The sequence below is a fragment of the Scyliorhinus canicula genome, chromosome 3 (assembly GCF_902713615.1).
Source record: "Scyliorhinus canicula chromosome 3, sScyCan1.1, whole genome shotgun sequence".
In the NCBI taxonomy this organism is placed as follows: Eukaryota; Metazoa; Chordata; class Chondrichthyes; order Carcharhiniformes; family Scyliorhinidae; genus Scyliorhinus; species Scyliorhinus canicula.
Genome location: NC_052148.1, coordinates 226,675,573 through 226,689,654, shown reverse-complemented (window position 1 = coordinate 226,689,654; position 14,082 = coordinate 226,675,573). Strand labels below are relative to the sequence as shown.

Below are 14,082 nucleotides of genomic sequence, written 5' to 3'. Positions count from 1 at the left end.
ATTTACTGCATACTTAGTGATAGTTTTTGGTATAAATAAACATTAATTGTGTTTCAACTTACAAACCTGGTAACTGTAATTATTGGGCAGCCAAAGGCCAAAGACTTCGGGAATTTTCAGAATCCATACAGTGCAGGAGGAGGCCATTCAGCCCATCGAGTCTGCACCGATCCTTTCAATGAGCATTCTACCCATGCCCACTCCCCCACCCCCATAACCTCATAACCAAACCTACATAGTCCTGATCACTAAGGGGCAATTTATCTTGGCAAATCCACCTAACATACTGTGGGAGGAAACTGGAACTACCAGAGGAAAGCCACTCAGTCACTGGGAGAATGTATGGACTCTACACAGACAGTGATCCAAGGTCGGAATTAAACTCAGGTCCCTAGTGCTGTGAGGCAGCAGTGCTAACCACTGTGCCATTGTTCCACTATTGTGCCACAATTTTTATAACAATTCCTGATTAATTCAGTGGTGTTGTAACTCAGGGCACGTGGGGCTGGAATTAACCGTGTACTGGCCCAGGGTGGCATAACAAAGGGTTGTAATTTGATTATGTTATCAGTAACCTCACAGGGTAGAAAGACCAAACAACTCCTGAGCAATGTCTGGAACAATATCAGATTGATTGGTTCGGTTTCTGATTTTTTTTAAAGCAGGTATACAGTTCAGTCTGGACAACGTTTACAACACTGAGCCTGGGCCCCCTAGCCACCGGGCCCCAGTGTTAAACAGTACAGCCATGTGTATTCGTCATTGGCTATCCTTCATTTTAAGGATGACATCTACTCAGGGCCGTGAATTTTTGACATGTGTCTTTATCTGACTGAACTGGCCAATGCTTGACCCCAAAGATCTTTGGCAAGAGTGAAATAGTGGAATCCAAAGTGCAGGATTTGCTTCCTTTTCTTCCCTTCTCTACATCATCACTAAGGTATTCGGACTCAAGACACGATGCAGCGTGATGGACAAGTTTTTGTTATTTTGAAGGAGTGGTTGCAAGCTACTCCCAATAATTAATGTTGATGTTGCTGCACTTCAAGGAGAGCATGTGAATGTCTTTGAAACGTTTTTGTTGTCCTCTTCTGGAATGCTGAGAGTTTGAGACCTGAGAAAACAGAACCTGATGGGGAGATGCTTTTCAGTCATCTGAACAGCGTCAAGTACATCAGAGTTGATTTTATTGGGGTTTTGACTGAATGTTCGAGGACCTGGCTTCAAGAAGGACATCAGCATTTGTTCAACTGTGTGCCCGTTTAATCCGGAGAATGAGGCAGATGCGCTACTATATGTCCATAGCAGGGAAAATGCTGACATGCATTCTTCTGAATTGCCTGCATTCTGTGGCCGAGGAAAACTTCCCAGAGACACGGTGTTTTTACACCTGCCACAGGAACAAACTTCTGACAACAGCCAGGATATTGTGGCCCGTTGTGGCGGGACCCGCCATAGGATATTCAACAGTCCAGCCAAAAGTTCATTGATTGTCGGTGGGACTGGACGATCCAGTTGCCAGACCAATCCAAGAAAAAGACGTCAATTGCATTTATCAACTTGACCAATACATTTGACTGAGTAAATCACGAGGCTCTATGGATCGTGCTCCAAAGATTGGGGTGTACTGGAAATTCCATCACAATTCTACAATCAGATGCCTTCAAAATCCAAACCTATGTCAAGCAAAGGTATGGAATAATCTCCATACTACTTACAATCTACTTGACAGTGGCTTTTCATCTTATAAAAGATAAGCTGCCCCCTGATGTGAGTATTAAATACCATTTAGATGGAAAACTCTAACCTCAGTGGCCTCCATGCCAAGGTGAAACTGACCAGCACAGACATACATAATCAAGTTTTCAAATGACCGTGGCATTGTTGCCCATGCTGCAACAGATTTGGAAGACACTCTTTTGCTCTTCAATTCTGCAGACAAGCCTGTACCCTCTAAATCAACAATCAACTTTAAGTCTGACTGTAGGGGTGCTAGTGGTGAATCCTCAGTTGATGCCCATCCCACCTGCATTCAGTTAATCATAATTAAGATACAATTAACAGAATGGAGTTCACTACCACCGTTCCTTCTTAAGGGCAATTAGGGATGGACACTGTATGCTGATCTGACCAGCGACATCTAATTCCCTTTCATGGATTAAAAGAAGTTAACTAAAAAGACGTCAATGATGGGTGACTTTGTGGTTAAACTTGCTGGAAAAGGAATCAAGATGGTCTAAATGCAATGTGCAGTCTCCTTACAGCCAATAGTAACAACTCAGGGAAAGACCCCAAGTTGCTGAACAGTCCTGAGGCTATTCGTCATCAATGAATCTCAAACACAGGAATTGCAATGTGACTGTGTGGAGGCTTTTTAGATGCACCACACATTATTTTTAAAAAAAACTTTGGGTTGAAAGTACAACTGATTTATAAAGAGTTGCTAAATATTGAAATTATTTAATAGCCAAACTCAGGCCAAATCTCAGGTAAGAAATATTGGACATAAAATCTCACTTGGCCACTTTATAGAGCAATAATTAAAGAAGCAAGGGTGCAAGTTATCAATTCAGCCACAGGCATTGTACATCTAAGAAAGACCTAGAAAAGGAGGTAGAAAATAAATATTTTTTATTCACAATATCTGCAGTAGCCCAGAATGTTACTTCATACCACTGCAGAATTATTTCAGTCACCTATATATCTTTGCTGGTCTTACAAACTGCAGCTACTGTGAAAAAACATATTTAAAACAAATGGATCATGCAAATTGCATCTATGAAATTGTCACTCTATATAAAACCTACCAAACAAGTTTGTTTTCACAGTGATAGACAAATGAGTATTGTTTCTAAGAATTTCCAAAGCTTTAGGCAGCTGAATATTCTCGAAATTTTGCCCATTAACTTCCATTATCTGAAAAAACAAGATCACTGTTATTTTTTATTTGCATTAAATGGTAATTACCGTATATACTCGCGTATCCTTCGATCTCGCGTATCATGCGACCCCTAAATTTTCGTCCCCAAAACATGATTTTATGGTATACCTCCTGTATCATGCGAGTGACTTTTTTGGAAATTAATTTTGGAAACTAAAACTTCCAAATGGTATCATTGTGTGTGGTTTCTTGTGTGCAGAGTTGATTCTGCTGTGAAAGCTGTTCGCGATTCGAACAGCTTTCCAGCTGGCTTTACTCGCGTTGTTCAGCCACTTGCCGTTTCCATTCATAAAAACATGAATGGAAACGTCAAGTGGCTGAACATCTTCCCATCAGAATGCTGTGGTCACAATCAGTAGTATTCTGATGGGAAGATGGGAAGAAGAGTGGATTCTGCTGTGAAAGCTGTTCGCGATTCGAACAGCTTTCCAGCTGGCTTTACTCGCGTTGTTCAGCCACTTGCCGTTTCCATTCATAAAAACATGAATGGAAACGTCAATTGGCTGAACATCTTCCCATCAGAATGCTGTGGTCACAATCAGTAGTATTCTGATGGGAAGATGGGAAGAAGAGTGGATTCTGCTGTGAAAGCTGTTCGCGATTCGAACAGCTTTCCAGCTGGCTTTACTCGCGTTGTTCAGCCACTTGCCGTTTCCATTCATAAAAACATGAATGGAAACGTCAAGTGGCTGAACATCTTCCCATCAGAATGCTGTGGTCACAATCAGTAGTATTCTGATGGTAAGAAGAGTGGATTCTGCTGTGAAAGCTGTTCGCGATTCGAACAGCTTTCCAGCTGGCTTTACTCGCGTTGTTCAGCCACTTGCCGTAAAACATGAATGGAAACGTCAAGTGGCTGAACATCTTCCCATCAGAATGCTGTGGTCAAAATCTGAAGAGTAGTATTCTGATGGGAAGATGTTCAGCCACTTGACGTTTCCATTCATGTTTTTATGAATGGAAACGGCAAGTGGCTGAACAACGCGAGTAAAGCCAGCTGGAAAACTGTTCGAATCGCAAACAGCTTTCACAGCAGAATCCACTCTTCCCATCAGAATACTGTACTACTCTTCAGATTTTGACCACAGCATTCTGATGGGAAGATGTTCAGCCACTTGACGTTTCCATTCATGTTTTTATGAATGGAAACGGCAAGTGGCTGAACAACGCGAGTAAAGCCAGCTGGAAAGCTGTTCGAATCGCGAACAGCTTTCACAGCAGAATCCACTCTTCCCATCAGAATACTGTACTACTCTTCAGATTTTGACCACAGCATTCTGATGGGAAGATGTTCAGCCACTTGACGTTTCCATTCATGTTTTTATGAATGGAAACGGCAAGTGGCTGAACGACGCTAGTAAAGCCAGCTGGATGCTATGTGACTTATCTTGGCCAGCATTTCACACCCGCGATTTTTGTACCTCGCGTATCATGCGACCCCCGAAATTTAGGCTTCAAATTAGGTGCTCAAAAGTGGCATGTTACGCGAGTATATACGGTAAATGTCGAAACAATGTCATGCAAGTTAAACTACTATTCCTGCCTTCTATTTTCTCTTTTGGAACTGTTATTTGACAACAAGAAAATCCCAAAAGCCAATATAATTCTAAAACAAGGTCATACATAGGTAATTATTCAAATGATTAAAAACATCACAAGTAAAGCAGACTGTAACCTTTACATTATGAGAACACAATTCTCCTAATCGATTACTGAAAATATAAGTTTGAAGGTGGTGAGATAATATCAGATGGCTGGCTATGTGACATATTCTCTTTTTAATGCTTTTCTTGTTTTTTAAAAATATGCCTAAATTAATACGTCTTCAGCTTTGTGACTCTTAGTCATCGGAGAAAATTTGATTTATAATGTCACTTTGTGATTGCAATATTAGTACTTCTCAAAATGGAAGGTAAAATCAAGGTACCAGCTTTCATTTCAAAAGTGTAGGGACATGGGCCAACTTTGTCTTGTGGTCCAGATTAATTCTAAATGATTAAGAATTGGTACTAATCTTGCCAGACTGGGCTTGTGCAAATGGCACTCAACTCATTAACAGTCTTTGCCAATACTTAACTGACAAGGAATTAAGAAACAACAGGGGAAATTGAAGGGAAAGGAATCTGCAGGCAAGTGACAAAGCAGCCAGCACACATGCACTGTCTAATGGCTGCTAATTGGAGATGGCACTGCACAAGATGATTGGAAGGAAGTGTTCCCGACTGTGCAACTCCGCAGGACCATACCTTATTGTCCATTTTGCAGCATGACTTAAAGACAGAGCAGCTGAGTTGATACCTACACCTGACAAACACTAATGGCTGTGCCAATCTTTTGCTGCATCTTGGAGGATGTAGCTACACATTTGGGTGAACACAGATCACTGCTTGCTCAGCCTGTCCTGCTTTGCATCACTTCACGGGGGCAAACAAAAGAGGCCAGAAATGGTCTTAAAAGCTGCTGATTGAATTATCTTATTTGTTCGTTCATACCTATTTTCCTATGCAACTCAGTTTCTGAGCAATGTGATCATTTGAAATGAAATGAAAAGAAAATCGCTTATTGTCGCAAGTAGGCTTCAAATGAAGTTACTGTGAAAAGCCCCTAGTCGCCACATTCCAGCACCTGTTCGGGGAGGCTGGTACGGGAATTGAACCCGCGCTGCTGGCCTGCCCTGGTCTGCTTTAAAAGTCAGCTAATTAGCCCGGTGCTAAACCAGCCCCTTTGTTTATATGGGCATGATTTGGAACTGACATGGAACCAGCGTGCAGCCCAAACAAAGACAGAAGAGGCATTTTTCTATCATCTAAACCCTGGAGATATACAATATGTGCAAAAGGAGCAGATACCCAGCAAAACAGGCCTCTGGCCCTTTGTGCCATAACTCTGAATTGGTGCATTGCCAAGCTGACAAGATAAAAATCAATCCACTTGAGGTAGTAAATGCCTTCATTTATTTTTCAATGTCTGCAAACTAATAGTCCTCAAATTTGCCGCGGGGGAGGGGGTAGGTGGATTCCTGTGGATGTGTCGGAGTTGCAGGATGAGTCCAGTGACACTTTTGGAACTATTCACAGTTTGAGATTTCGATCGCACTTTTGGATGGTTCCCAATGTAAGGTAATTGCCCATGGGAAGTTTGCAGTTACCAGGCAATTGCCATGCAATCCTTCCTTGGGGACCTCTGGTAGACAGGGGTTTCCAGCAATCTTTGATGTTAAATGGGCACAACGGAATCCAACAGTGAAATATTCTTGGGTACTGATGGACTGCTACAAATTTCTTATAGTCTGATCCATTATTAGAATCGTTAACTTTTTGATTGATAATTCTGCTTTATTAGTGGCATGTTCAATTTTGCATTTGAAAAGGAAAGCGTGCCGCGCAACAAGATCTGAGAAACTATTCATCAGCAGAAATATGGTGTGAAAATTTGTCACTCATGTCCTATGCAGACATATGTTTTGATGGCATGTTACTTAATTACGTAAAAACGAAAGAGGAAGAAAAACAAACCTGATCACCACGTTTCAAACCAGTTTCAGTCGCTTTACTACCAGGTTCTACGCTGTCAATGAAAATCCCGAAACCTTTCTCAGTGCCTCCCAAAAGGATAAATGGCAAAGGGGCTTCTCGTGATGGCTTCATTAAAGTTATCAGCCGCCTCTTGGCCTTAGCTGCGCAAGCGATGTTCAACAGTCTAAGGTGACCACCCATTTTCTGCACAACATAAATAAATATAAATTAAAAAATTAAATCCAACTTTAATTGTTTTTAAAAGTTTAAGAAGGGTTTTAAAAATAATCAATATATTTACTTTAAACGAGATTAACTCACTTCTCGTTCCAAATTGTTTTCAAAATCTTCTAGAAAGGTGGTCATTGCAGAATTTCCTTCAAAATCATTGAAGTGATTGTTTACCCACAGTAATACTACCCGTGTAACCTGGAAAATGATCAGAGAAGTTTAGTTTTCACTGTTAACGCATTGCACATAATATGTCATTAAGCGACGAAAGCAATCAAAAACAGCATACATCAAACTTTATTCTTTTTTGCTTATTTTAAAATGGACTTGTGCTGAACCAAAGTTAGCTGCTACAGTTCACATGACTCAAGATCGGCCATCTGTTACAGAAATCTCCAACAGTAGTCACAAGTACAAAAATGTTCCACTCTGACCCTTGTGGAATCTCATACACCATTGTAAGAACACATTATAATCACAAAACCAGGGGATTCGCAGACATTGAATTTCATTATTACACCTGGAACTAGCAAGATCCATTTCAAAATTGGAATCTTTGAAAGGAAATGAATGTCATTTGAATCTTGATAAGCTTACCTCTCCAGCATCTCTGACTTTGTCTATTTCAATGTTTCTGGAACATACCTCTCCATTCACCTGAGGAAGGAGCTGCGCTCCGAAAGCTCGTGTTTGAAACAAACCTGTTGGACTTTAACCTGGTGTTGTAAGACTTCTTACTGTGCTCTCCAGCAGAGTCACTGAGCCTATGAAGACAATGGCTATCCGAAACAAGGTCTTCAATATGGATGGCGAGAGGCTAATGACTGGGACATGAGCCATAGAAAAGCTACGCCCAGACATCAGATTAAACATCTCTTAATGAAATCATCGTAGGGCGGCACGGTGGCGGTAGTTAGCACTGCTACCTACAGCGCTGAGGAACCAAGTTCAATCCCAGTCCCGGGTCACTGTCTGTCTGGAGTTTTCACATTCTCCCTGTGTCTGCGTGGGTTTCACCCCCACACCCCAAACATGTGCAGGGTAGGTGGATTGGCCATGCTAAATTGGCACTTAATTGTAAAAAAATAATTGTTTACTCTAAAAAAAAATTTTTTTAAATAAGGAAAGAATAAAAATGAAATCATTGTGGAGGAAGGTCACTTGACTTGAGTGACCATTCTGAAATCTCTTTATATAGTCAAGAGCTCAGAAGCAGGCCAGTTTGCTGATTAACCTCCAACTTGAAAAGAATAGGGAGGGTTTAAACTAGTGTGGCAGGGGCCTGGAACTGGAACAGCAGACCAGTAATTGTAGACTGGGTAAAAAAAATGAGACTGAGATAAACATAGCGCAGAGTAAGAGCAGGCAGAGTGTAGTCTGGAGTGCGTTTGCTTCAATGCAAGAATTATAGCAGGTAAAACTGATGAACTGAGAGCCAGGATTACAGCATGGAACTAAAATGTAATTGCAATTAGAGAGACGTGGTTAAAGGAAGGACAGGACTGGCAGCTTAACATTCCGGGGTATTGTGTTAAATGGAACAGAAAGGAAAACAAAAGCGATGGGGGAGTTGCATTGCTGATTAGGGAGCATATCACAGCTGTGTTGAGGGAGGACACACTGGAGGGATCATGCAGTGAGGCATTATGGGTGATGCTCAGGAATAAGAAGGGTAAAATCACAATATTAGGAGCGTACTATAGACCTCCCAACAGCCCACAGGAGACAGAGAAGCAGTTGTGTAATCAGATACTGAAAAGGTGTGAAAAAAGCTGGGTAGTTGTGATGGGCGATTTTAACTTTCCCCATCTTGACTGAGAATCCCTTACAGCCAGGGGCTCGGATGGAGAGCTCGGATGGAGAGCAATTTGTTAGATGTGTCCAGGAGAGCTTTTTGATACAATATTGACAATCCAACCAGGGAGGCGCCATACTGGACTTGGTATTGGGGAATGAGCCAGGCCAGGTGATTGATGTTTTTGTGGGGGAGCATCTTAGGCTTAGCGACCATAATTTCAGAAGATTTTGAGTAGCCGGGGATAAGGACAAGTGGCCCACGGGTGAGAGTGCTTAATTGGGCGAGGGCCAATTACATCCAAATTAGACAGGAACTAGGGAATATGGATTGGGAGCGGCTATTTGATGGCAACTTCACGTCTGACATGGGGGTGGCTTTTAAAGGCCAGTTGATTGAAGTGCTGGACAGTCATGTCCCTGCAAAAATTAAAGATAGACATGGCAGGATTCTGGAGCCATGGATGACAAGGGAAATTGTAAGCTTAGTCAAAAGGAAGCTTGCGACAGGTCTAGGCATCTAAAAACAGACAAAGCCCTTGAGGAGTACAGTGAAAGTGGGAAGGAACTTAAATGTGGAATTAGGAGGGCTAAAAGGGGCCATGAAATGTCTTTAGCAAACATGGTCAAGGAGAATCCCAAGGCTTTTTATGCATATATTAGGAGCAAGAGGGTAGCAAGACAAACAGTAGGCCCACTTAAGGACAATGGAAGGAAGTTATGTGCGGAACCACAGGAAGTGGGTGAAATCCTTAATGAGTACTTTATATCTGTATTCACCAGGCAGAAGGACATGACGGATATTGAGGTCAACATAGGTGTGTGAACTCTCTTGAGAACGTCATTATATCAAAGGAGGAAGTGTTGATTATCCTAAATTGCATTAAGGTAGACAAGTCCCCAGGGCCGGATGAGATCTATCCCAGGTTTCTGCGGGAGGCAAGGGGAGAAATAGGTGGGGCCTTAACAAATATCTTCACATCCTCTTTGACCACAGGCGAGGTTCCAGAGAACTGGAGAATAGCCAATATTATTCCCTTCTTTAAGAAAGGAAGCAGGGTCAATCTAGCAAGGTATAGACCAGTGAGTCTGACATCAGTGGTGGGGAAGCTTTTGGAAAAGATACTGAGAGATAGGAGGTATGCACATTTGGAGGAAAATGGACTAGTTAGTGACAGGCAGCATGGTTTTGTACAGGAAAGGTCATGTCTCACCAACTTGATTGGGTTTTTTGAAGAGGCGACAAAGAAAATTGATGAGGGAGAGGTTGTGGCTGTAGTTTATATGGACTTTAGTAAGGCGATCGACAAGGTTCCACATGGCAGACTGGTACAAAACTAAAATCACATGGGATTCAGGGTGGGCTAGCTAGGTGGATTCAGAACTGGATTGGTTATTGAAGACAGAGAGTAGTGGTGGAAGGGTGTTTTTTTGAATGGAGATAGAACATAGAACATACAGTGCAGAAGGAGGCCATTTGGCCCATCGAGTCTGCACCGACCCTCTTAAGCCCTCACTTCCACCCTATCCCCGTAACCCAATAACCCCATCTAACCTTTTGGACACTAAGAGCAATTTAGCATTGCCAATCCACCTAACCTGCACGTCTTTGGACTGTGGGAGGAAACCGGAGCAAACTCATGCAGGCATGGGGAGAACGTGCAGACTCTGCACAGACAGTGACCCAGTGGGGAATCGAAGTGAAGCCACAGTGCCAGCCATTTGTGCTGCCCTAAGATCTGTAGCTAGTGATCCACAGGGATCAGTGCTGGGATCTCTGTGTTTGTAGTATATATAAATGAATGTGCATGAATTGGTCATGCTAAATTGCCCTTAAGTGCCCAAAAAGGTTGGGTGGGGTGACTGGGAGAGGTTGGAAGTGTGGGCTGAAGTGAGGTGCTCTTTCCAAGGGCCGGTGCAGACCCGATGGGTCCAATGGCCTCCTTCTGCACTGTAAATTCTATGATCATCTATGATCAATTTTACTGTAAATGGCAGAAACCTTAGGAACATTACCATATAAAGCGATCTGCCACGCGGCACAATGGTGCAGGGGATAGCACTGCTGCCTACAGCGCTGAGGACTCTAGTTCGATCCTGGCCCCAGCTCACTGTCCGTGTGGAGTTTATACATTCTCCCCGTGTCTGCATGGGTTTCACTCCCACAACCCAAAGATGTGCAGGGTAGGTGGCCATGCTAAATTGCCCCTTAATTGGAAAAAATGATTGGCCATTCTAAATTTATTAAAAAAACAGAGGGATCTGGGCATGTAGGTCCACAGTTCCGTAAAAGTGGCAAACAGGTGGCCAAGGTGATTAAGGCAGCACATTGCATGCTTGCATTCATCAGCCGGGGCATTGAGTACAAGAGTTGGGAAATCATGTTGCAGCTATATAAAACCTTGGTTCGGCTGCCTTTGGAGTATGGCGTGCAGTTCTGGTCACCACATTGTCAGAAAGATGGGGAAGCTTTGGAGAGAGTGCGAAGAAGGTTCACCAGGATGTTGCCTGGTCTCGAGTGCGTTGGCTATGAGGAAAGGTTGAATAAACTAGGATTGTTTTCACAGGCAAGACGGAGGCTGAGGGGTGACCTGATAGAGTTCTACAAGATTGTGAAAGGCATAGAAGGGGTGGATAGTCAGAGGCTTTTTCCCAAGGACGGAAGTGTCAATTACAAGGGGCACATGTTCAAGGTGAGAGGGGAAAGTTTAAGGGAGATGTGCGGGGCAACTTTTTCACGGAGGGCGGTGGGTGCCTGGAACACGTTGCCAGAGGATGTGATGGAAGCAGGCACATTAGCAATATTTAAGAGGCATCTGGATAGATACATGAATAGGGAGGAAATAGAGGTATACGGACCAAGTAAGGGAGAAAGTTTTTTTTAGTTAGGGCACCATGATTGGCACAAGCTTGGAGGGCTAAAGGGCCTGCTCCTGTGCTGTACCTTTCTTTGTTCATGGTTCAACAGCAGCAGGGTGTCTGACCAATCGTCCGACAAAAAACTCAGCTCTTCGAAGTCCATTTATCTGGAAGCTACTGGCCACTGCCTGCCAAGCAGAACAAGTCTCTGAATATCAATCTCATCTTGCTGCATTGCCCTCCACTTAAAAGCAATTTTGCCCTGCTGTCTTCAGTCCGGATATCACCAGAATTGGAACCTCTCAACAAAAAAAATCTCCTCTGGATTTTGGCTCTCTGGATTTTGGAAATCAGGTGAACTAATATTCATTTCTGCGGTTTTCTTTTACTATTGTTACCGATAGTTGTGAAACCCCCTCTTTTCTATCCTCTTTACTGTTTGTGTACTTGCAAGGTTTCAATCCCCCCCCACCAAGCTCCTGGGTTGAATATGTAAATAAACTAACCATCTGAATTATTTATAAAGAGAGTTTGCTGTGAGTTACTTAAAAAATTGGACCACATAAACTGAAGGTTTAAGGAAACAGGCGACAGCCTGGTTTTAAAACAGTTAAAAACACCTCTTCTCAGACAGATGGTGAGAAGACAAAGTTCAGTTTGCCTCTCTCCCCTGCCCATAAAACATGTTTGATGCATGTAACATACACTAACTAAACTTAAATCTAGAGAAATAAGAATGTGCAAATGAATATTTTTTTTACAGCAATCCAGCTGCTTTGTGATCATTATTAGTGAGACAAACATTTTATTCCAGATTTATTAATTAAATTTAAATTCCCCCAACTACGATCGTGAGATTTGAACTCATAACTCTGGTGCATTAACTCACACTTCTGGATTACTAGCCCAGTAACATTATCACAATGTTGCCATCCTGCTCTGCAACCCAACAATGACAAGAAATATGCAAGTTAAATAAGAACGGGTTTGCTTAATTTCTGAAAATGGCTGTCAAGTGGCTGATAAAATTAATTGATTGCCAACAACTGTGAAACTGCACAGAAGTGATAAAGTTACATATATGCAAGACTAACCGATGACAAATCAAAACTGTCTCAAGTCAAATAAATAGCAGTATAAACTTTGTCCCTGTCAAACAATATCCGAGGCCTACTATCAGTGAACACAATTACAAATGACCCTTTTTGTTCCAATTTCTGTGCCACTGTGTTTAAAAGGTACTAATTGGATTTTTGCCGTGGCTCAATTGATAGCATATTCGCCTGAGTCACAAGTTTCCAGGTTCAAGATCCACCCCTAAGCTAGAACATAAAAATCCCAGCTGACACACCAGTGCAGTATTGAGGGAGCACTGCACTAATGGAGGTGTCTTTCGGATGAAATGTTAAACCAAAGCTCCATCCATCTGTTCCACAATGGATGTAAAAGACCCCATTACACTAGTTCAAAGAAGGGGAGTTATCCCCTGTGTTCTGGCCAATTATCGGGTTATTATTGCAAAGCAGCTACTGTATCTCCTATATTAGAACAGTAACTACATTTCAAAATGTACTTCATCGGCTGTAAAGCGCTTTGAGATGTCAGGTGATTGTGAAAAGTGTAACATAAATGCAAGTCACAAATTACTTGTTAGGTGTTGAATTTATTACAAACTTAAAAGTCAAGTTCCGCATTTTTAATTTTGACTAACCTTGTCCCTGAGACTTGGGTCATTAAACCACTCCAGCAATTTCTTCCCAACTTCCATTGGGCTTGATAAGAAGGTCCTATAGGTTAAAAGAAAATCTTCTATATACGTGGGATCCACCACAGAATGCTCTTCCACCAGGTGCATTGTTAACCTTTCAGCTGTTCCCTAACAAAGCAGAGGAGAACAGTTCATTAGTAAAGTTACATTTACCGTTACTAGTTGCATAATTAGTTTTCACACAAAAAAATACAGTGGACAATGATGAGCACCTTTTTTTAGACCAGCATTTGTACCTGGTGAGTTTAAACATTCCTTTACTATCTTTTATGGTAATAATTACCTTTATAACTATATGCCCTTTCCTGGTTCCTGTACGATCCAACTCTCGGTGTTCTTTTACCATAACAATCTCTCCCTCCTCCTCTACTTTCTGCATATTCTTTTCTACCTGGTTGAGGATTCGGCAATAGTCTTGCTGGGCTATGCACACAAACTGCCAAAGAGCACAGAAAAAGTTTTAGTATTAGCACATTTGCAAATGTTATTTTGCATATCTAAGTATTATTTGTTATTTTGGTATATAACTAAGTATGAATGTTATTTGTACTTACACAGACTAAGAAATAGTTTAAGCTATAACTTCTTCAATTTGGAACTTTCTGCTGTTCTCTCCTTTCAAGTACCACAGAAACTCAATTTTACATAATGTTAAGAATTCATTTCAATTTTCTAACGCCATAAAAAGGGGTGGTTGATCTCCCCAAAAATGTCACACAATTATTGAGGAAAAAGATGGCATTGAAAATATAGCATTATGGTATCATTCAAGTAACTACTCGCAAATTCTCCTGGTTGCCAATATGATCAGTGTGTCTTAGCCATTATATTTTGAAAGTAGGAATTGTTCTTTTCGCATACATGTGCCCCTTGTTTATGAGTATATAACTGAGCGAGGCAAAGGCATTTGATAAACAAGTGATAATAAGACTTTAAATGTGAGTTATTTAAGTTAGACATAAAATTACAGATAA

At 41.7% G+C, this 14,082-nt stretch overlaps 1 protein-coding gene across 14 annotated transcripts in view; it reads right to left on the bottom strand.

Moving 5' to 3' along the window:
* Nucleotides 1–14,082, bottom strand: part of rapgef2 (Rap guanine nucleotide exchange factor (GEF) 2) — a 562,209-nt gene that overhangs the window by 136,843 nt on the left and 411,284 nt on the right. For all 14 annotated transcript variants that reach the window (XM_038792314.1, XM_038792318.1, XM_038792316.1 and 11 more), the window contains 5 exons: nt 13,392–13,544; nt 13,052–13,216; nt 6,778–6,885; nt 6,457–6,660; nt 2,808–2,916 (listed from right to left, as the gene is read on the bottom strand). In XM_038792314.1, coding sequence (XP_038648242.1) covers nt 2,808–2,916; nt 6,457–6,660; nt 6,778–6,885; nt 13,052–13,216; nt 13,392–13,544 — 739 coding nt within the window. The remainder of the gene's footprint in view (nt 1–2,807; nt 2,917–6,456; nt 6,661–6,777; nt 6,886–13,051; nt 13,217–13,391; nt 13,545–14,082) is intronic.